This window comes from Mugil cephalus, chromosome 22, assembly GCF_022458985.1.
Source record: "Mugil cephalus isolate CIBA_MC_2020 chromosome 22, CIBA_Mcephalus_1.1, whole genome shotgun sequence".
Taxonomy (NCBI): domain Eukaryota; kingdom Metazoa; phylum Chordata; class Actinopteri; order Mugiliformes; family Mugilidae; genus Mugil; species Mugil cephalus.
Genome location: NC_061791.1, coordinates 13,803,778 through 13,828,031, shown reverse-complemented (window position 1 = coordinate 13,828,031; position 24,254 = coordinate 13,803,778). Strand labels below are relative to the sequence as shown.

At 43.2% G+C, this 24,254-nt stretch overlaps 1 protein-coding gene across 1 annotated transcript in view; it reads left to right on the top strand.

Annotated features, from left to right (window-relative positions):
• LOC124999785 (proton myo-inositol cotransporter-like) overlaps positions 1-24,254 on the top strand; it is a 76,333-nt gene that overhangs the window by 42,176 nt on the left and 9,903 nt on the right. Inside the window, exon 5 of the mRNA XM_047574834.1 lies at positions 4,061-4,169. Within this exon, the coding sequence (XP_047430790.1) occupies positions 4,061-4,169 (109 nt within the window). The remainder of the gene's footprint in view (positions 1-4,060; positions 4,170-24,254) is intronic.

Sequence of the window (24,254 nt, the reverse complement as noted above, 5' to 3'; positions counted from 1 at the left end):
TTTAATATAGAACACATATAGTAGGTAGGGGGTCCCTACTTAATCCCTCCATCAATTTGGGTTTATGATATTATGTATATGCACCACTAGTTTGTTTGTTGAATGACAATAAAGTAAGCCTAAGTCCAATGGGGTACGAATGGGAGAAAAAAAAACAATTTGTCTTTCAACATTGTCTACAAAGGATTCATGGTGGTCAGCGAGATATAAATGAGATTTAAATCCAGATCCAAAAGTGCTGGATTATTCATTTCTCATTATACATCTGGGAGAATTCATCAAGACGGAGCAGACTGTCTGATGAATGCTCATATCTTTCAGAGAGCTCGCCTCAGAACCGCAGAAGAGATTGCACAATTGTTTTATCAGGCTGTGTAGCACTCAACGCGATGAGTAATCCCGGCTTCATGTGTAAAATGGTCCAGTTCCCTTTAAAAGCCTGTGTTTTGACAAAGTCCTGCAATTACGCAATTATAATCGGCTTGGCCGATGGTGCACATTAATAATATATGACGTTTACTACGTCGAACTCTCACCTTTGTATTATCCACCTGTTAAGAAGAATTCCCATCTCTGTTCCCACTTAACACGTTTCAGAATAACGGATCTAAATTTAGCTCTAACCTTATTTGTGAACTGTTGTGTTCAGTGGATCAGAGCTGAACTGAAACAGTGCTTTATATTAAGCACCTTAACAACTAGAGGTGTAATTATTCACTATAGCTCCTGCTACACAAATGTGTGGAGTGGGTGGATGGCGGCATGTGTAATGCAGCCTTTAATAGTAAATTTGTGACAGTATAATTACAAATACCTAGTATCCTCGCATCCGCATGACTTCAGCCGTTAGACGAGTCCTTTCACATACATCTGGCTGACCCAGAGTAAGTGGTTAATGTCTCCTGGATTACGTCTACACATCCTGGAGAGGGTTTGTCAAGCCTACTGTTGTACGAGTGGATCCCATGGATTACTATAGACGGTAGCAATCCTCACCTGATTCGTATTGATGACGTATGGACTAAACCAATACCTCTCTGTCATGTTGATGTTTTATAGAAGGAGCGGCTTCTACATAGGTTATCTTTCATATATTAAGGACGCATCTAACCCAGTTATTACTTTTATACCTTTTGACAAAGACGTATTCCTGCGAGAATACGAAAAGGCCCTATTTTGCCTGTAATTGTTGGAAGGACAAAACCAAAGCCAAGACGACATCGATCTCAGAACTCTCATCTTTTCTGGGGCAAAGCTGAAAGTCAACAGCTTTGCCTCCTGCATCTTAAAGCAAACTGTACACTTTGGCGTTGGATCTTAGTTGTAGGTTCATACTGTGTCACTTTGTGAAAGGATATAAAACTAAAAACTAAATCCCAGAAAACATTGTGACTTCCGCCTCATTCTGCCACAGTCGGTGCAGTGGTCGTTTTCACCATTTATTACATCCAAGCCCTCAGTTACCAGACATTGTTGTCCACAGGTCACAAAATCTTTGGGTGATTAGACATTTTTCACATATTTTTTGAATTTTGCCCCCAAATTTAAATTTGTTTAAATACACATTAACATGAATCCAACATATTTTAGTAAAGGAATAAATCGAGGTTATCTTTCAGTCAGCACATTCAGCGATACAGGAGCTGTCTCAACTGCACACCAACACACTCGACCTGTCAATCTAAGCCTCCTGTACACAGTAGGCCCCGCCCCTATCGCTGCTGATCCAATCACGAGACTGCATATTACACACTGCCAGGTTCCCCACAACTGACCAAAAGCCTATTCAGTCCCCAAGTGCAAAGTGATAATTATGTACATCTTTAAATAGCACTAATGAGAGCCTAATATAGAACACATATAGTGGTTTAAGTGCAAGAAACACAACACCGTGGCATAGAAATCACGAACGTTTTGGTGGCGAACTTGTGGAGCTGACGTTGAGACAGTGTTCACAAGAGTGTGCGCCATTTGTGTAAAGCTCTGTATGGATACAGTGAAACTGGGTTTAAATGTCAACTGTGTCACTTGATGGTTTGTCAGTTATTCAGTGTCAATTAATAGACAACAACACACACGTACAGAAATATTTTTACTAAGGTAAACATAATCTAGTCTGAATGATGCACCTTTTCTCATGCCTACCAAACTAACACAAACCCGTAGAAAATCATTTAAATTCCCGTGGGACACACTGGAACAGATGTCAGTGTTAAATTGAGGCTTAATGTGAGATTTTATGAAAATCACTAGTCACAAAAAGTTTTCGCCAGCTTCAGAGCAACGCCATGAAAATTGCCTTTAAAAAGATGAGAAACGGCATCTTCCACGCAAATGTCAGGTTAAAAAGCGTCTTTCTGCATTTCCGATTCCAACGGAGTTAACGGAGTCAAAGTTGACGACAACGTCTCTCTGAGAAGTCTGACAAGCGGCCGTCAAAAGGAAGGCTTAAGTGTGTTTGTGTGTCAGCAGGAGCCTCCTTTACAAAGTCTGCACTGCTTGTTAAACGGCTAAAGGAGATGTGCGGTGGTTCGGAGTCCTCCCACACACAGCTGCTCCCAAATATTGTGTGTGTGTGTGGTATCTTGTATGTGCAGGCTCATGCAATTTTTTGCTAGTGTGTATCCATATGTCCGTATGTTTGCACAGTCGCTCATGTATGCTGACATCACCTGTTCAGGGTTATTTGTGCGATCTCTGATCCCTCCGCGTGTCCCCCTCGTCGTCCCCGAGCTCCACGCCTGTCCAGCCGTTCTCTCATCCTATTAAGACATCTCCTCCCAGAGGAACTGCTTGTTGTGTGTGTTGGAGATCACAGTCTGCCTCTGTTGCCGAGCCAAGTGGGACTCCACGAGGCCAATGCCAAATTCAAATATTTGCTTCATTCCACTCTGAGATATCTACCATTTCAAATAGAAAAGAAGAAAGCCGGCCACCGTGCTGTGCTGATCCTTAAGAGGCACATTTTCTTTTCATCTTGCATATGAAAACTGTCAGAGAGACTTGGACCCAGTTGCTCTAAATTGAGGCCAGTGTGACTCATTGACACAAACTCGACACCCAAATCATAATCAGATTATGAGTGTTGGACTTTATCGACTAACGCTGACAGAAACACCAAATTCCCTTCGCCTTATTTGGAAATATGAAAATGTGTTTCGGAGATCTGCAATAATTCCATCCAATTAAGTGGGCCATGTGTTTTGCCTTTGTTGTATTAGTAGTTATCCGAGTAGACATTTTGAAAAATGATCTCGAGTACACTTACTTCTTGCTGAGATTTTCATCCACTCTCATTTCAGTGAGGTAAATATTCACCAATAACCATGTCAACTTAATTTAGCCAGAGTGTGGAAATGGGAAAGAAACGGCTAACCTGGTTTGCGAAACCAAGCTAACCTGCTGAGCCAAGCTAACATGCCAAGCTAGGCTAACCAACAGTTGAAGGTATAGGCTACTGTCCTTAAATGATGGGGTGTTTACGGCAAGGAAAAGTCAACGTGAACAGCACCGTACTGTGATAGTAGCTCCCTAAAAAGTAGCCATTTTCCGTAAGGTCCATCTTCCATTGTTGTTATGTGTTAGCTGTTTCTGAAATGGTGAAAGTGTACGCTAAGTAAATATGATGTAATCCCCAATTCTATCATATGTCACTAGAGATTGTTAACTTTCCTTCCTTCTTTCAATTCATTATTTGCATTTCCTATATTAAGTTACCCGTTCACTAGCATGCTAAACTGTTAGCTTAGGTGGCATTTAGATGCCGCAGTTTCTTGGCAGCAGCATTCTCACGACTCGAAGCAGATGCTTCGAAATTTAACATCAACTATCTTGTGTACACGACTTCTCATGCCACAACCACAACTTCACAAATTTCAGTTCATTTGTACCATATGGACGCTTTGTTGCAAGAAATCAGTTTGTACATTCACGTAGCAGCCAGGGGTTTGATTTGTTTGTGGTGAGTTGCTTGTTTTGGAATGAACTAAGAGTATCTTTTGTAGCGAAGTCATGCAGAGTGTGAAATTAATTTCTGCTGTGCCTTTGCTCGTGTCTCCAGATGGCCCGGTGATCTGGCGGATGCTGACCTACCCCCCGACTCGTCGGGCCCTCATAGTCGGATGTGGTCTCCAAATGTTCCAGCAGCTTTCAGGAATCAACACGGTCATGTGAGTGTAAATCTGGCTACTTTTAACTGTTCAGCACATGTCTGAAAGATTCAGGCTGTTCAGAGCCTGCGGTGGTCAAAGGAAATCAGGCAAAATAGTCAAAGAATACTTTATAGCTTGATGGATGCGGCTGCTTGGACCTAAAGAATTTATGATTTTATGCCACATCTCCTCACACAATTATGATTTTAGTTGACCTGTGTGACTTATCTGTCACTCAGTTTTACACTATTGTCAGGACTAAATGATTCTTGCTTTCCCAAAGATTGCCCATTATTTCAGAATGAAAGAGATTATTAGTTACTTACAGGGAGTTAATAGATTTTGTGCGATGTTTGTTTCGAGTAATTGAAACTGACTGATATTGACTGTTGGCCTTTGTGCAGTCATCTACTGCTTTGGTCTCGGGGGGCTTATAATTAAAGGACATTTACAACGACATGGTCCAACTCAGCTTCAAAGCAGGGATCCGTATTTTCCTTAACAACTGGACATACACACAGGAAGAGATATGGAAACAAGAATACAGGCGCATGTTGATAAAATCAGCAAACTGTACCGATGACAGGCTACCTTGAGAAAGTGGGCGTGTGCCAAGTTGAACTGATCTCAGCTGTGAGGGGATGCGATCAGGGAGCATCTGATACTACTGGACATTTAGAGATGGGCAATAAGGGCTAAAAAAAATTTATCCTGCTAAATTTTGTCATTCTGGCGTTAACGGTAAAAATCATGATAAAAAAAAGGATTATAACTATAATCCTTGTTGTGACTTAATCTGTCTCTAGATTCTGTCTTGCCGCAAATACTGCTCTAAGATTATACTTACCAGTTAGCACAGTCAAATAAGCCACTTTTTTCTGCGATACCATTATTTCGGTCACTACCTTTGCCAGCCAGTTGAGGTTGTCTGGGCATCTGGTCAGGATGACTCCTGGACCTCTTCCTTTGGAGATCTACCGGACACACACAGCTGGGAGGAGACCTCAAGGTGAACCCAGAATTTTCAGGCTTTGGAACGTTTCACGATCCTCCAGGAAGAACTTGACCTGGAATGTTGCTAGGAAAACCTGTATGGATGGATGGATGGATGGATGGCCACGTTTAGGGATGGACATCGAGAACCTTCTGTAAAAGAACCGGTTCCCACTGGTTCAGTTCATCCATATCATTAGCCTTCATGCTTATCGATTCTTTTCATGGAGAATCTTTACGTTGAAGCGCGTCGTTAGCATCATGTGACGACAAGGAAGGCGCTGACTCAACGTGCAACTTATGCAGCACTAATTTAAGCCAGGGCGGTAGCACCACCAACATGATGAAGCATTTGTTGGTGACACATGTCATTAAATACAGGGAGAGACATGCTAAGTCTTAGCAGAGCAGTGCTAGTGAGGATTTCCTATTTGTTTTCTTTGTTTTCTTGCACAAGCTCTTATCTCTCGATAAAAATTTGTGTTATTTACATGAAACCATAGGAATTGATAAGGGAATTGATAAAGAATTGGTATTGGTATCGGTATCATTAAAACCTTATCGCTAGCCATGATGAAGCGTTGCTGTCCTCACCAGTATTTTCTTTTCAAATGGAGAGCGGTGATGGGAAAAACACTTAACTCTCCCATAACCTGCCAACAGATTTACGTTGGGTTTGTGTTTTATTTGGTGTGGGAGATTTACAAGTTCAAATAGTCAAATAGTGTTTGGAACATCGACTAGCTCCCAACTGTCAGCTATAAAGCTTTCAGTTCTTTAAGTAAATGACACCAAAGTGTGTAAATGTACGACTATGAAGAAAAATAAATGATGCTAGATTTAAAACTGACTCATTCTCTCTTTTGGCACATTCAAACTACCGGCCACGCGTCATTGTCGATGAAACACAACAATGTGTAGCTACAAATTAATCTGCTGTGCACATAGTTCCCCAACTAATAACTTAATGGTCCCATCATTTGTAGAATTATGAGAAATGAATCCATTGCGCTGGAGGAAATGTCAATTTCCTTTTCGCCAGTCGGAGCCAGGGAGCCTTTATTGCCGCTACATCATGTTGTCATTGAAAATGAAAATTCAAGTGTGTTTTTATCGCCTTCATCCTCTGGATTACATTATTATTATCAAAACAATGATGATACATGACAGTGCGTCTGTGTGTCACACACTCTCCCCTCCGCATCTAGACAGATGTGTACACTTCACCGACTTGGTATTGAATCACGCGGCATTTCTTCATCTTTCATAGCACATCATACATCGGGGAGCGATAGCCTCATTGCATTACTGCCCACTTGCCCGTGGAGGGACGGCCCGACCTCTCGTCTTTTATTCCTTTTATCTTTCCGTCCGAGGAGATTGTGTCATCCATCTTTGCCTCACCTCCCCTTTGAGATGAACTATATTACAAAGGGCTCTGTAAACAATCTGTGGACGTGTGCTGTTGCCTGGCAACCGTCGGAGGTGAGAGCGGTAGGATAAGTGTCTGCTCGTACGGGTGTGTCCGCACGCATGTGTGATTTAATGTGCAAAATGTGACGGCGCGGACAATCTGCGCATGTGCACCTGCACGACGCGTGTGCATCTGAAGGTATGGCCATTTGCATTTGTGCGCTCCAGATGCGAATGGACAAGAGGAGGGGTGAGGAGGGGAGCGACGATGCTCTGGTGTGGTGAAGCTCTGGGTCCGCTACTAATCCCCGTCCTTCTCGCTGAATGTCTGTCTATCGACTGTCTGCCGCTCGCGTTGTGCATTTGTCTTCATCTTCAACACTAAGAAGAACACAGGGGACAAGCTTAATCTGTCCGTCCCTATCCATCATTCCCTCTCTCTGACAGTCTTCTCGTCCTCCTGAAAAGGTCCACCTGTAGTTCATTTGTGTCAAAAGTGACCCCGTTTGCGCCGAGCAATAACGCGCGCCTTCAATCACGACGGCGCGGAGATTGTGTTATGTTTGTATCTGGCATTAAAAGGAGTCTCCGGTCTACAAATTGAAATCTGATTGCCCTTTCATTTTCAAAAGTAAGCACTGCGGCTTACTGCGGCGATAATTACATCCTTCAGAATTGGCATTAAGAACCTCACACGGCTGACAATCAATTTTTGACAATAATTTGTGTTGCCAGCTTTGCGCAGATCCCTGATTGGAAAGGTTTTATTTCGCTCATGAAGATCTAATGGAAACATCTCAGAAGGCCACCTCCTTGGTAAAGTTATTGTGACTGATCAGATTTCAGGTCAGACTGGTAGTGAGCAGAATTCATTTCAGAAGTACAGCGTATTTACATGAAGTCGCCAGAGTCGATAAATATTACACCAGTACATACGACTGAAGCCAGACAGGTCGCCATGCTTTGCCAGGTGCGACGTAACGAGCAGACAAGTGAGGAAGATGTCAAACAGTTTCTGCACACCCACGCACCGCTGATGCTTCGTGTCATGTCAGTTGTTGCAAGTTTCTGACTTGCGAACGCCTCTAACGCCATCTTCCAGATCATAATTATCACTGGCAAATTTCCTGGGAGCTCCCGTAGCAGCTTTAATAGAGGTGCCTCAAACCAGGCAAACATCAGTTCGGTGAGTACAGTATTGATGTGCGTTGTTCTCGACTAAGCTCACATGGCTTGTGACATGAATACTGACAAGTCATAACGAGGTTGTGAAGTCCTGGGAGGGAAAATAAATCCCACTGTCTAACCATGCCTTACACGTTGTACATTCTTAATTAGCAGACTAATTGGTCAATCAGATTAAAACCACCTTATTTGGACCATTCTGTTGGGAAATTAGTCTAATAACCATGGAAATGCCTTGGTTTCCAGGACAGGCAGAAACATTTGTGTTGTTCAAGAATTGGGTCCATCTTTGTCATCTACTAATATTGAAAGACTTGAGTGTTTAGTTTTTTCTAATCTCTGATTAGAACGTGGGAGCTGTGGACTAGTGGTTAGAGAAGCAACTTTGGGACCGTACCCCTTTAAGATGTCTTGAGCAAGCACATAACCCCCAAACCTGGCACCACAAAGGTGGCGGCCAAAGAACGTCACCATGAGGGGTCGACCAAAACAATAAAATGTAATTCTCTAATTCTAAACATATGGGTTTAGAGTAGCTCTAATTTAGATGTGTGTAGAAGGGCTTTTTAAAGGCAAAGCATCATCACAGCACTATTTCAATACGTATCAGTGGGTAAGATGCTTTACTTACTGCACGTAGAAGCTCATTATCAATACAGGCTTCAAGAAACAGCAGATAATGAAGGCAGGGAGCGACGGAACGAAAGGGCGAGCTGTGACAGCTTGTGTGACGGGGCGCGGCTGTGGAGGCAGGCAGCCGGTCAGGGCTAATGAGGGCCTGAACTACAGGTGTTAATGTGAGGGACCTTCAGGCAACAAGCAAATGAAAAATCTACGGCCACATAAAGTAGACTCTCAAACCGGCAGCACCGTATGGTACCGCCGATACTCCGCCGAAGGGTATGATTAATAATTAATATTAAGAATTCAAAATTATATTGTGATTATTTTTTCAGTTATGTTGCTGATGTATTGGATTGTAAGTCATGGAGTTTGTGTTTTACGGGGAACTGGCTGCATGTGCACCATATGCATACGGTACTGCTGGTTTAAAGGTCTACTTTCTTCTCGACAATGTATCTCAACTTTTTTTCTCAAAATTTTCGACTTTTTTCTCGATTTTTCCTCAAAGTGCATGATGACAAAATCTCATCAAGATGACAAGACGGTCTAGGCTAGTACAATCAGGGGAAAAATAGATATGTTTTTTTTTATTGACAGCACAATTATTCATGCTAATCAAGACTTAGCGAAGCTTTCAAAGGATTTTATTGACAATACAGTGCTTAAAAGAAATGAAGGGTAATTGCAGGGTATTAAAGTAAATAAAAAGCAGTGACTCATGTTGTTGTCTAGATGTAGCACACATTCCATTAGCAAAGGATTTATTTTTATTCACACTAAAAGGCAAACACAGGACTCAGTACAACTGTTGTGGTTGAGGTCTCAGAACCTTTATTGAGAATCATGTCCCGGGAAATGTATATAAATAATTCACGCAGCTGTATTCAATGTATATTCTATACATTCTTGAGAGCTACCACAACACTACAGTAATGGGGGCGTGTTTGAAGACGTTACATGAATCGCGCTCTTGTGGTTTTCGGGAAAGTGGAAAATTTCTTAATGCTCAGAGTGGTGGCGCGTTTGCAGAGGGTATGGAAATTACATTTTTAGTGGTTCTTCAGTAATTTATGGAGCCTTCTTACTTCTGTACGTCTGAATTTCCTACATCAAGTTACCCAGCCATTAGCTTGCTAAACCGTTAGCCGTGATGGCTTCTCGACGTGTCCGTTGCCTAACAGCAATTTAAAGTGGATGTTGCCGCATGAACGCAAGAATCTTAAATTACAAGTTCACATTTGAAGGTAGCTCATGCAAACAGATGCTTATGACGAAAAGCTCCTCTGTGTTCCAGTATACCGGGTGTACTTTCAACATATCTTTATCTCTGTACTGTATGTTCTCTCATTACAGACACCTGCCTGCTTTTTATTCTGGCATTGTTGTCACTCATCCTGTGTTCCTCCCAACTCTGTATGCGTTACCAGCCCGCCTGTCCACCACCTGCCCGCGTGTTCCGATGCGAAGCTGCCAGCCTGGCCCTATTAGCCGCTGAGATATAAAGGAGGTCTGAGTAGCCAGTAAATCAGCCGGGCTTAGAGACAAGCTCCTCTCTCCCTGTCCCCAGCTGCTTTTCCTGATTAAACCGCCATGCTGGCTCGCACAAAGAAGGAAAAGGGCAGCTAGAGAAGCCGGCGAGATGGGGGAAAAAAGAGTAGGAATGCAAAATAGGCCAGAAAAGCACATATTGGCCGTCACTCTGCTCTAACAGTTCGCTCTCTGGGAACTTGACAGGAACGGATTGACGGAGTTCACAGATTTTTTTTCTTCTCTAAGTAAAATATGTTCTCACAAAGGGTACATTTGACTTTCTATTAGCGCATTGGGCCACTTGAACACTTCCCTTCCCTAAGACAAAAACTTAAGTCGCCATTGCGCAGTCGGTTCAGCCAATGACGTCTTGACAAACTATACCTCTCAGAGAGTCAGTTAACCGTTTTCCCACAGATCTGCCCCGTCAGATCTGACTCGCAACAGGAGATACAGCAGGACTTAGCTCAGTCCAGCATTATTCAATCAAAGCAGCGGTGAGCCCACGGCGAGACCTCCGCGTGCGTCATTAAGTGTCTTTACTCTCCATCTGACCCCCGCGTGGAGATCTTTTTAATTGGGTCGCTCAGGTGCGCAGCGAGAAAGCGAGAGCATAAAGAGATTGGCAGACCGTCTGACAGAGAAAATTGTGAATGAGTGGCTGTGAAGTGGAGCAGAGGTGCTGTGGATCCAGCGGTCAGTCATCGGGTATCCCGCTGAGATCCTCGTCTTTGTTCCCGTCAGGGTGACTGACGCACGGCTCATGAGATCCGCAGTGTTCTAAAAAAGAAAAGTCAACTTTTAACCACAGATACACAGCTGCTTAGTCACTCCGAGGTATTGTTTGGAAGCCAACAAGGTGCACTCTGTGCTTGTCTGCACTACATAGTCAGAGGCAAATTGAAATTTTCTCGGTGGAGGCAACGTGGTTTCTAATGGCGTGCATTTATGCAAGCCAGCACCAAACTCCAAACAAATTATTTGTAGTTTTTACACATATTAACGTATGTATTTATCTGACATAATCAAATGTGTTACACTTCTCTCTGGATGTAGTAAGAACTCCTCAGTAATGGTGTGTTCACACTACTTGTGAAAAGGCAAGAGGTGTCACTCCTGTCATTCTGAAGCTGGAAACAAGGCTTCAAAGGCTCATTATAACAAAAGCTTTGTATGTGTCTCCATTGGAAGGGAACAGGCTGTAACTCTTGTTGAGTCTCTTCTCGCGATATCCTATAATATCCTAACTTTGAGGAAGATGGACTTCAAATGAACTGGTCACATGACCACCTGCATCATCTCCGGTGACGTTTACCATTTTTTTATTGCAATATTTAGGTTTTGCACATTTCTAGGGGTAATGGAAACGCAGCAAATGTCAGATTCAGGTTCAGAATTCCATCTACGCAGATCTCTTCTCTCATTTGTGCCTAGGATTTTAGTCTAAGTAACTGATCAGCATTTATTAGCTCCGACTCAGATCCAGATAGCCGGTGTTTGAGGAGCACAGAGAAAGTCAACACAGCTAACCAGAACTGCGTTTCAGAACGTTGTTGACACGCCGGAGCGGAATATATATGCAGACAACTTCCCTACCAGATCTCAAACACAACACTCTGAGAGGCCACAAATGTGCCGCAACTGCGTGTTGCCATCATGTCAACATGGAGTCTGACGAGTTTCACTCTCTTGTTGAAAATCTTTGTTTTAAGCGACAAGAATGTGGCTAACCTTGATCTAGCAAGGTGCACCTAATGGGAAGTACTGAAAACAATGGAATATGTTGCATGACTCGTAGGGATGCACCGATCTGATATTTGTATCGGTTATCTGCACCGATATCGAAGAAAATTCTAGATATAGGTATCGTGATAATGGGCCAATCCATATAGGTAATGGATGTTTAATTCCCATTTGCACTAAACTGTATTAAGAGCTGATTCATATTTATTTTAAAAGTCTATCAACCAAGCTAGTGAAGCTATTGTTTTTTTCTCAATTTCAGCTCCTTTATTTATTATTTAATATTTATTTTATTTTACATTGGATTTTGAATCCCTAATTGCGCTGTCTGAACCAGTTACACTTGTTATATCTTTATGGTTAAGATTGTTTTACTGGTGCACAGTTATTAAATAAATACGTAATTCAGTACACTGATATCTGTTTATTAGTTTTTTACAAAAAAAAAATAGGAAAGAAATGTTTAAGTCAAGTCTGATGTTGCCTTGCACAAAAGAATGATCCCAGTCTTTTCCACACAATGATCGCAGATCGGTGCATCCCTAATGCCCAGTTTACAAGTACGCACACAAGGTCACGCAGCGAACTCTATTTTTACGGCGGCTTGACGTGAACTCATGTGTCAGGTACGCCTTCTCTGGAGCCTGCTTGATATATGAATAACCTTCTTGCCGTCATGCGCACGCTTGGGGCCTGTCAGACGAACTCATGTGCTGAGAGATGAACGTGTCAATAATACATCGCTCTGGAACAAGAACCTGCCAGGTGTCTGCTTGTGTTCGCGACAGATGGAGGCATGGATCGGCGTATGGATTACACAAGGAGGTTACATGGGATGCATCCTGCACACATCTTTCTGACCCGTTCTCCTTTTTACATATCCGCCCATCGCTGTGGTCACGAATGCAAGACTGTGTGATACGGCAGTGGGCCAAATGAGATGTCATCCCTCCTCATTAGCCACGGGATCATTTTGATTCAATTAGCCACATAATCTTGCATGTAAAGGTCACAGTGGACTGGTGGGGACTGCTGTGTGTGTGTGTGTGTGTCTGCGTCTTGTCAGGGCGGGTCAGAGGGTGTTGACAGAGCGGCGGGGGAAAGAAGACGGAGAGAGATGAATTGATCTGGAGAGGGGGGGGGGGAATAGGCAGGACTGAGGAAAGCAGGTGAGGGCAGAGGGAGAGAAAGAAGACAGTTATGGTGATGAGGCGGGGGGAGGTGTGGAGGAGATTAAGGTGACAAGAGGGGGAGTGTGAGATGGATTTATAGAGACAGAAAAAAGGAAGAGAAATGCTAAGCTGCGCAAGCGGAAAAAAAAACACCACGTTCTTCTGTTTGTCGTTCCTCTGGTACGTTTTGCAGCAATCCATTTCAGAAAGTTTTATTTTTCTCTTGAGACCTCTCAAGAAGTAGCATCAAGAACTCAAAGCCAAGATAAACCAGTGCCAACAGCTTATCAGATGCGAAAGCAGAGAGCAATTTATTACATACCCAAACTATGACAAAGTGACACGATTAGGTAATTGGTTGCGAGCACAAGGCATCCAAGGACATCGCGTTACCTACGTACAAGGCACACACTCGTGCATGCACTCTTTTTCCAAGAATGTGTAAAATTAGATGTTTTTCTGTCGTGTTTTGTTCTTCTTTATTCCTCTGCTTTTCCTTCACGCTCACGGCATGATTTGCCATTAAGCCACGTAACAAGAAAGGTATTAGAGGCGAGGCCAGGGGCCTCATGTGCGAAGGGGGCGTGCGCTCAAAAACGTTGCGTGCCGCCTTTTTCACAGCGGAATTCAGATGTATGTAGAGTGAAATGACTGGAAATGTCCGTGGCCTCGCTTTCAAAACGTGTGGCGTGGGCTCAGACGCATCAACAGTGAAATGACCGTGGAAATGTGTTTTTTCATACATTTGATGCTGGGAAACCGCCATAATACCGTATCAGCCTTCCCCCGCTTCATATCCACCGTGATATTGGACCACTTCTTTTTCAATTTAGCGTCTGTACGCTTTTCTGATTCTGACCCTACGTCATTGACAACCTCGCACACATCCAGGACCTCTGGTGATCTGTAATGATGTCAGAGGACGTCTGTGATCTTAATCCCGCACAAAACGACCGTGTCTGGAATTTGTAAAGTCATAATTGCACCTTAAATAATTCTAGTAACACAGAGGTCCTGAGATAAAAGTAATCCAGTGTGATTTAGCATCATTACGATTAGGATTTGCTATAAATAAATCAAAGTTTGGACAGAAGCTTGGGAGCAAACTATTCACCCGTTTAGATGGGTGAAATCATTAAATCAATCATTAATGTGAAAATCTGTCTAGGTGGGGCTGATTTAAATACTGACAACCTCCACTTCAGTCTTCATGATTCGCATATTTAAATGTAGGTGTGGTTTATATGGCTATTTTTAGGTTTTTTGAAAAGCAAGGAGATTATGTCCTGCTGCACACTCCAGTCCAGGTGGTGGCAGTAATGTCCAGTTGTTTGCCAACCGCTACTAAACAAGGGGAAATTGCTTGGATTCATGTGTGCGCACAGATACTTACTTCATCAGGATTTGTGGTCGAGCAGCGTTTTCTTGTTTTAGACCCATTTTTAGTAGGAAATCCACGCAAGTCTTCGTACACCAGGCCCCAGGTGTGGCAAAAATAATAATGGATTGATGCCACATTTGCCACGTTTTCATCGCTCAGCTTGAGTGATCAGAAAATAACCCAAAAGAGAACAGGGAGATGTTAAGAAGTGTTCTTGCATTTAAAAAAATAAACCTTTTCTAGCTGTTTTGGCGTTTCGCCTGCATTCCAATGCAATTGGGTCACTGAAGATGATGTTCTTCGCTTGGACTAAAATTAGGCAAACCACAAACTAGGACCGGAGGTTTAACAAAATAAAAAGGAAGGGAGTAATTAAGAAAGACTGTGTCTTCTCTCTGCTTTTACGCTTTCTCCCTTGATGAGCACCAGGTGTCCTAAATCACCTGATGCAATGGAAGACGGAGGAACGGCAGCAACTGAAAGAACACAGGAGAGAGAAGACACAAAAATAATGTTAATGTTAACATTAATGTTAATGTGTAGACATTAAAAAGTGGAGTTTTTGTCTTGATGTCAGAGTGGCAGAAATAGTCCTGGTGATAGGTTTTGCTTACAGGTATTTTTACATGTTCACACTTCCACCGTACTGAGGAACAGCTACAAAGACCAACACTGCTGCCATTGTTGGTAGCCTACTGCAACCGGCTTTTGTCAGGCTTGTGATTGCCAAACGTGGCTTTAAGGTAAGGATTATTGGGCCCTTCAGATTGGTTTCCACTTACCGTGTTTACGAGAAACATCCATAAATGACTCCTCCTTACGCTATTCACAACCTTGTGGCAATTTTCTATAAGGTCCAAGTTGTGTGCATTAGTTCAAAACCACAAGAGTTCCATTTAGAGGCAGCATACAGTATATTATTCCAGCTGGTTGGTCTGACATGTTCAGTTGGGCTTTTTTGAGGACCGAGTAGGCATTGTTTGGTCAAAGAGTGACAGAATACTGGAAGATATTACAAATATAAGATAAAATAGCTTGGGATTTCTTGTTGTACCTTCGAGTGGAAGAGCAGTGAAGGTGTGACACACATTTATTCTCTTTAGGTATTCAGTAGATCTTATTTACCACCTTGGTATAGTAAGTTACGTAAGCTTTTTTTCCATACAGTTTGAAGCTGTTTTTGGACGTATTACTTGTGTCTTTCTTTTATAAACGAGCAGCTCCTAATGCCTGGTCATCTACCATTGTTAGGCCATGTTTGACTAATCTGATCTGCTGTCTATTGAAGTATGATCTTAAAGACACACAAATGTGGTGTTGTTATATGACTACAAACAAGCGTGTGTTCAGTGGCCGGTTATTCATTTTCGTTATTGACACAGTCCAGTTGGCCCCACAGATGGTCCCACAGACAAATGTCATGTTGGAAATGTCACAAAAAGCCACTTTTACACGGTCAGTGTGCTGGCAGGCCCACGAGGAGCTGGCAGAGCCCTCTCTGTTGCTGAACACCAAAACCAAACGAAACCGAACGCGTTGTTTCTTCCCCCCCACTTTTGTGTGTTTCAGCGTGTTTTTATATTTTCAAGTGTTCAGAAGCATCTTAATCACGCCAACTTATTCCGCCGTCTCCAGCCGAGTCACAGCCAGACCTCTTTAATGAGAAATATTCTAATTTTCCCTCTAATCAAACGCACACAGAAACACATCACGCTCGCAGGCTCCTCACAGCGAGACGTCATACGTGAACCGCGCTCACGCTGCCAGTGGAGCGACGTCTGCGATGTGAATAATACAAACAGAAGTCTCATACAGAAAGCCATAACTCGATACCACAGTTTGCCAGACTGAAGGACTAATGCTTTCACAGTTGTTCTCCTAGACAGATGTTTTCACTTACTTTTCCTGATTAAATGTCTTCTCGTGACTCTGGGTGTTTGTAGACTGTACTGACTGACTCGCTTTTTTATTTGCACATTTTCAGTACATAAGGATATTGACGCCAGTTCTCATATACAGGGCCTGTAATTAGTTTCACGAGTGGCAGCTTGGTAGAAGGTAAACCGACGTCTCAGAAACCCTCAAATACATCAAATGTAAACACTATTCTTCAACTGTCTCACTGTGATCACTTCCATGTTTGAAATGCCAGAAACTGCTCCAGATATTGTACAACCATATATTAACACAACGTAAAAAGTACCGCACAGACGTCTTGTCAGTTACTTTGGCTAATCATACCTGTGACTTGCCCAGTCTCACTACACCGGAGTTCATTTAGGGTTTGTCCGAAACTGAGGTAACATTGTTAAAACGGACTATTCACACTGTCAGCTCCAGATGATCAGACTAGATTCATGCGTCCAGACATCGCCAACCAACCCCACATCCACTACTAACTGCATAGCGACGCTGGTGACGCAACCTTCTCAGAAGCAAATGCAAGCCTCCCCTCAAAGTGCCAGAATTCATGCCGGCATCTGTCCCTGGACTCTTGCCCTCCGTAGGGATCATTGAGTAGCAGCACAGATTCTATCCGTCCGGATATGATGTTGCTTGTCACTTTGAAAGGATGTGTTGAAATCGGATCTGGTGAGTGGCAAGAGCATCTGAGATAATCTGATTTAAAGGACATCTTAAACCAGTTTTAAATGTAGTTTGGATCGATGCAAATGTAATTACAATATGTAAAAAAAAAAATAACAGCACTGTGAACAATATATTTGAGGACTGGGTGTCACTAGTTGCATTTACATGGACACTAGTATTCCACTAATAATCCAAGTAATAGCGCAATCACAATACTTTAATCAGAACAGACTGGATCAGATTGAGAGGGGTGGTGTCAGTTAGCCTGTAAGCTAGCTTGGTCGCCAACAGACCTACAGTATTTCCTGTGGGAGTTTATGCTCCAGGAGAGAGGGTTTAAATGAAAATGGATGTCAGAACACTGCTAATGGGCAGTCTGGACTCTCTGGTCACCCAAAGGTCAGCACTGTCAACACACTGCTGTTGAACAAAGCCGTGATTTGTTACACCTGTTAAGGTAACATTAGTGTGAGGGGCGAAATCGTTCAAACACAGGAAAAAAAAAAAGAGCCAAGTTTAATCCTTGTAGAGCTTCTTTACGCGGCTAATGAATATAAATGTAATTTAATTCGAAAAAGTTGTAGATCTCCTCTGCCACATGGTAATTGATTGATTTTAGAAATGTGTCTATTTGTTGTTTTTCTTGTGAGTTTGAGAGTTAAAACCTGTTTAGACTTGGTTTGGGGGCTACGGTGACAACTATGTTAGGGTTAAGCCTAATTAAGAGTGTGCCTGCTTGAGTTCATACTTCCACCGTACTGAGGAACAGCTACAAAGACCAACACTGCTGCCATTGTTGGTAGCCTACTGCAACCGGCTTCTGTCAGGCTTGTGATTGCCCAACGTGGCTTTAAGGTAAGGATTATTGGCCCTTAAGATTGACTGTTCACAAGAAACATCCATAAATGACTCCTCCTTACGGTATTCACAACCTTGTGGCAATTTTCTATAAGGTCCACGTTGTGTGCATTAGTTCAAAACCACAAGAGTTCCATTTAGAGGCAGCATACAGTATATTATTCCAGCTGGTTGGTCTGACGTGTTCAATTGGGCTTTTTTGAGGACCAAGTAGGCGTTATTTGGTCAAAGAGTGACAGAATACTGGAAGATATTACAAATATAAGATAAAATAGCTTAGGTCCTACCATTTTTGGATTACCTGGGAGTTACGTGGAATCAAAAATGTGTGAGCCACCACACTGAAATTCAATGCTGCTCTCCAGCAAGAATGAAGGGTTCGCCTCTTTGGATGTAGAGACCACTGTGGGTTTTTTTTTTCTGAATGTGATGGATACGTGCAATCACACTCCACTTGGCTTACTCAGGTTTCAAAATTACGAGGCTAGGGAATGCATTATGTTAATGGGAAGTCTTTTCATAGATGCTTGTGTTTTTGAGGGAATACTGGGGACATTACGTGGGAGCCCAACAACGTGTCGAGACTTGGCTTCAGGACGAAGCCTGCAATTAGGTTTGAATTAGAATAAGGGGCTTGAGAATGTGTAATGTCAAAGAAAGGTCCTCACAAAGATAGACGCACGCGTTTGTGTTTGTGTCCGTTCGTGTAAACATCTTGGAATGGGAACAGCCAATCTACCTATTCGCACCGAGCGTGTTTATTCCAGAGCATGAATGTGACGCCGCTCTGCGCTCGTATGCATTCATTTGAAAAATAGGCCAGTTCCCAGGAGAATCTCTCTCTCTCTCTCTCTCTCTCTTACACACTACCCTCTCTCTCATCTATCTGTCCTACTGTTTTCACACCCGCATCCGTCCTTTTTCCATTTTCTCCAACCATTCATTCTTCAGCTCACCTCTCAATTTTTTCTCACCTACTTCCTTCTTCCCTCTATGCATCCCTCCTTCTGTTATCTCCGCTCCAGCGCCTCGTCTCTTACTCTCTTACTCTCTTACTCAGTGAGTCGGTCACTCGCACACACACTCATCTCTCGCTCGTTCATTTGGACCCTCTCGCTCGCTGCTTGCCCACACACACACACACACACTTATACGCTCGCTCCATCTTCCTGTCTCATTGCTGCCGTACAGTAGATCCTTCTCTCTGTCTTCAACTCCCTCTGAATCCATACTATTAAGTTACGTGATTAGATCAGGGCTCTGTCAATAAGTAGCACTCTGTTAGAGGGTTCCTGCCTATAGCCGAGGGAAGCCTCCGTGCTTCTCCTCCACGCACACATCGCCAGCACGCGAGGGATTTTTTTTGCAGTCTTAGCCAAGGGATCACAAATAATGATATGTGATTATTTTAATATCAGACTTGTCACTTGCCTTTCCGGTTCGGATTACCTGAAGAGAGAACAATCGGCCCTCGCCCCCGAGCAAAAGACCTTCTGCAAAGATCTACACAGCTATTTCGGAAATAAATACAATGTGATCGGCTCTTTTTTTTGGAAAAACTGGCGTCCTCGCGGGATTAATTTGCAGGAGCTTAGGGTTGAACTTTACGAAACTTTGACATGCAAATTTGAACCGTCTCTTAATGGTCCTTTGGCTGTTGACCTTTAAAGTAATAGAAGGAACCGAAGAGGGCCCAAAAATCAGAAGCTGTTATATTCAGCCATTTGAAACCATAAGCATTGCTTCTCGTGTCTGCTCTGCATTTCACCGAGATCTTAATTAAATCTCGATTGCAATTAACGCTTTCCGTCTGCGCATCTGGCACATCTGGATATCTGGCACGTAGGCCGCAGCGCGTTGTCGTTCGGGTTGCTGAATCAAATTCACTTCTTTGGTTTGGATGTTTGTCTACACTTTTCATCGTGACCTGATCTGTAGCTTGTTTACCGCAGCCTTAACTAGGTCACCGGTTTGATGCTTTTTCCGAGTGGAAACGTCTACTGTTGAAGAAAGGAGCCTGCGTGGAAGTGCCAGAAACTGCAGTTTCCTAGCACTTATAGTTTATTCTTGTCTCTCTCCGCCGCCATCCACTGCAACAAAGGTCTTTTTTTGTGGGCCCCACAACATTTTGAGGGTTAGAACCTGTTAAGACTTGGTTATGGTTAGGGTGAGGTCTATGCACCTACTTGAAGTGGTTGGGTTAGGGTAAGGGTTGGGGTTAGGGTTTCGGTGAAAGATGGGTGCATCCCATGTTGCCAGCTGTTTGCCTAGGAAACCGGGAGAAACAGCTCTGTTAGCAAGGATCTCTAAAGTTCATACAATGGCATGTTACAGCTCTTTCATGTGTTTTCATCTAATCAGTACAAAAACGAACGTGAAAACGTGCAGCCCTCAATCCCACATTCAACCACAATTGGATTTGTACCAAAATGCCAGGGCCAAGTTATCACAGACGTGCCAAAAATTGCAATTTTCCAGCACTGTGCACCCTTTGCTGCTTGTCATCACCTCTCTTTCGGGTAATTTCTTGCCTCTCTCCACTGTCATCTACTGCAAATGAATTCCTTTTTTTGTAGACTGCAGCTTTTGAACAGTTCGAACCTTGGTTTTCTTCTTGAGGCTTGGTTTTAGGGTTATGGTTACAGTTAGATGATAGTTAGGGTTGGGGTAAGAACTGCAGTTATTTGAATGGCCACTTGAGGCTGTTTCAAAAAAAAAAACAATACAATTTTCCGTGGACCAAGTATGCACCAAGAATTACTGATATGCTGTGCAGCTTCATGGTAGTAGTTTCTACAATGTAACAGCTTAATGAAATTTTAGAGAATGTCCATTTTTGTCTCAGCCACAAGAACTCATTTTCAATATAAATGTTAATATGAAGTCATTCCAAGCAGTTCAGGAGATTGCCTGTGCTATCAGTGGTAATATGGTAACTCCCTGTAAATGACAGAAAGGCAACATTTCCATATTGCTCCAGAATTGGAACGCAACTTCAAAACTCATGGGATAATTTGGAGAAGGTTTCGCAGGCGTGCGTGGTTTTCAACTAACGGGCTAAGAAGCGCAAAGCCACCGATGCGATCCTTTAAGCCCGCATTGTTGTAAGTGTCATCCACGACAATCCCATAACGTGTCACTAAATGTCAACGGTGAGTCAGCGGCGTCCTCTCACCGCCGCCCATGTGTATCGGGCTAAGAGCAGCGGGGAGCGTACGACTGCGAGAGGGAGATAGCGTCGACTAAAAGCGTGTGTTATCTGCTGTCCTCTCAGATAAGCTAAATATCTGCGAATCTCCAGCCCAGATCTGCCAACCACATCTAAAAAGCAGGAGTATTTTTCTAGAAGTATTGGGTTCATTCCACTTTTAGCCGTTGATAGGTGCCTGACAAGGTGTCGGTGTGTGATACACGGGCTAAAATGGATTCAAACCTGCGAAAGGTGTTTGTGCGTATTTTCTCTTCCACCCGGCTGAGTCTTCCCCCGTTTGCCCCCCTGATCTGCCGCCGTCACTCCTCTCCCTCTTCTTCCCGCGTCGTGCTACGTCTGTTCCCTCTTTTCCCGACCACATCCGTCTTGCTCGGCGTGCGTTGTCGCTCTCCTTTAACGCGTCGGACGAGGAGATTGGAACCGAAGCGTGACGGGAGGGCGGGTACGTGCTTCCATTTTCAGACTCGGGGTCAGGGCCAGATCACACCTTCTCTTGTTTGCTTCGCACCAGCGCTCCACCGGCTCTCTCGTGTTAAAGACGACGGATGTGTTTTTGCACGTTATTCGTGCCCGTGTTTGCTGTCATCTCGGTGAAATGACTTCAGTGTAACCTGGTCATTAGAGATCATTACCGGAGTTCTCCTGGAGCGCATTACTGAGATATCAAAGCATATTATTCAACCTGTAAATGGCGCTGGACAGCAGTTGAGATATCTCGCATATAAAGCACAAAGTCGTTTCCTAGCTGTGTCTTGCAATAACACGAACCCTTCCCAGTCTTCAGAAAGCAGAAAGTAGCCTCATATTTAGTCAGTTTCCTCCATTCCCACGCTCTCGGTGCATGTCACGTAATTATTGGAGGAGAGCTGCAGATGGCTCACCTCTGACCCCCAGCTGACAGCCTCTGGTTGAAACCGGTTTCCTTTGGGGACAGAATTATGATGAATCAAAGACTTTTTCTCTTTCCTCGCAGAACTTTCTTTTCCAAAGAGAACTCGGATTGTTAGAAGATGAAAATAAAAAATAAAATAAAAAAGTCAGTATGCAGCTCTTTTTATTCGGCTCCCGCTTGGAGGATTTCCTGTCAGCCTGTGATTTTATGATGAGTAGTGGGTGTTTCAGGCTGAGAGGTGTCACCTGCTATCGAGAGTGACAGCTGAAACCTTTCAGGCTTATTGCAAGGGAACTTAAGATATAATGGATATCACTAATATTATGAATGATAAATGCTGCAAATTACAGACGAGGCAAGAGGCAACACTCATTGTAAGCCCCTGTTAGTAAAATACAACGCATTTCTGAAGAAAAAACACATGTATAGGTCAGGCTGACTTATAATACAACTGCGTCTCTATGAGCCATAGTTATAAATCCACCGTAAACATTAGCGTATTATGGTAACACCAGTCAGTGCATTTACATACACAGCTTAATGGAGCGATGCTCAAAATTTGACTTTCTGAGTGTGGTCCTTGTCCCAGTTTACATACAAAGGAGAAAATCGAGTAACTGACGGGAACATGCTCCTCCTCCACACTAGGTGGCGACATGTGTCTTTTCAGTGGGTTAATACCATGCTAATACGGCCCCCTTTCCAGTTGACCTATTACGTCATATAGTAAAGAGTCGTTCATGTGGCAGACCAGCATTTCAGATAACAACTCCTCAAGAGGGGCGTGGAGTAGGCGTGACCAGACAGAGCTCATTAGCATTTAAAGGTACAGACACGGATCAGCCTGTTCTTAGCTGAGCTCACTGGAGCGATTCCTTAACTGGCTGAAATTTAGGACCAAAGCTGAATTTGGGGTAATACACTTTGAAAACAATGACATTGGACCTCTGACACATATATGAAATTGTTGAAAAAAATGTACAATATGGGACCTTTAAGACGTCTAATGAAGAACATATTGTGTACCACAGTGTAGTGTTTGCACCCTTTAAAATGATGTATTCTCATCTAGGGAGAAATAATAATACTACTGAGGTGTTGCTGTTTTTCTTCACTCATCTCTCGCACTAAAATTTCTGTGTTCCTACGTGCTTTTATTTATTCGCAGTCGCTCCGAGAAGACCTTAAAACCACACTCATAAGTAAAGGTGTTGCCGCAAGGATACACAGAGCTGTGCTATAGCAACATGTTATACCTTTCTGAACGGTTTCTCCTTTTCTAACAGCACTCCAAGTCTGGGCTTCATTACTGCCTACAACTGTTACTAGAACAACTTAACACTTTTCGCACGAGCGCACAAGGGCTCAGAGGATGGATGAGCACGGTTATCGGGAACTAGACGGATCTCGTTTGCCACTTGAAGACACCTTTTAAAGTGTGAGAAGCTGTTGCGCAGATGATTTTAAAAATATGTTATTTTTAACACTGTGGTTCGGGGGGAAAAAAAGTCATCATTTTATATCACCGGGCTGTTTTTCCGCAGTGGTTTTTAAGTCTAGTTTATGTGCGAGTGACAGTGTGTGTTCTAATCAGCGAGATGCAGCGCTGGAGATGGAGCACAGCAGGCTGGACTGCTGAGAACAGGAATAGTGCTTTTACTCCCGCTGCTGCTCCAAAACCAGCTATTTCTCATGTGCGTACATGTATCGTGTGTGTGTGTGAGTGTGTGTGTGTGTGCGTGCGTCCGTCCTGACCTGCACATGCATTCTCTGGTTTATATCAAAGTCGGAAAAAGCCAAATACAGTGGTGTGAAAAAGTGTTGGCCCCTTTCCTGATCTCTTATTTTTTTGCACGTTTGTCAAACTTAAATTTTTCAGATCATCAAAGTAATTTAAATATGAGACAAAGGTAACACAAGTAAACACAAAATGCAGTTTTTAAATGAAGGTTTTTACTATTAAAGCGGGAAAAAGTCCGAACCTACGTGGCCCTGTGTGAGAAAGTGTTTGCCCGTCTCTCCCCGCTCTTGACCTGCGGTTTAACACACCTGCCACACCTGTTTTCAATCAAGAAATCACTTAAACAGGACCTGCCTGACAAAGTGAAGTAGATTAACAGATCCTCAAAAGCCAGACATCATGCCGAGATAAAGCCATTTCCAAAGCTTTCGGGCTCCATCGAACCACAGTGAGAGCCATTATCCACAAATGGTGAAAACGTGGAACGGTGGTGAACCTTTGCAGGAGTGGCCGCCCGGCCGACCACAATTACCCCGAGAGACTTTGGAGTGGTCTACTCCGAGTCCTGACCTGAATCCTACTGAGATGCAGTGGCGTGAACTTTAAAAAAGGGTGGTTCGTGCTGGAAAACACCTCCAATGTGGCTGAATTAAGAAACTAAAGTGGTGGTGATCGCAGTTGTTGCTGCTAAGGGCGGCCTAATCAGTTATTAGGCCCCTTTAATAATAAAAACCTTAATTTAAAAACTGCACTACGTTTGACGATCTGAAA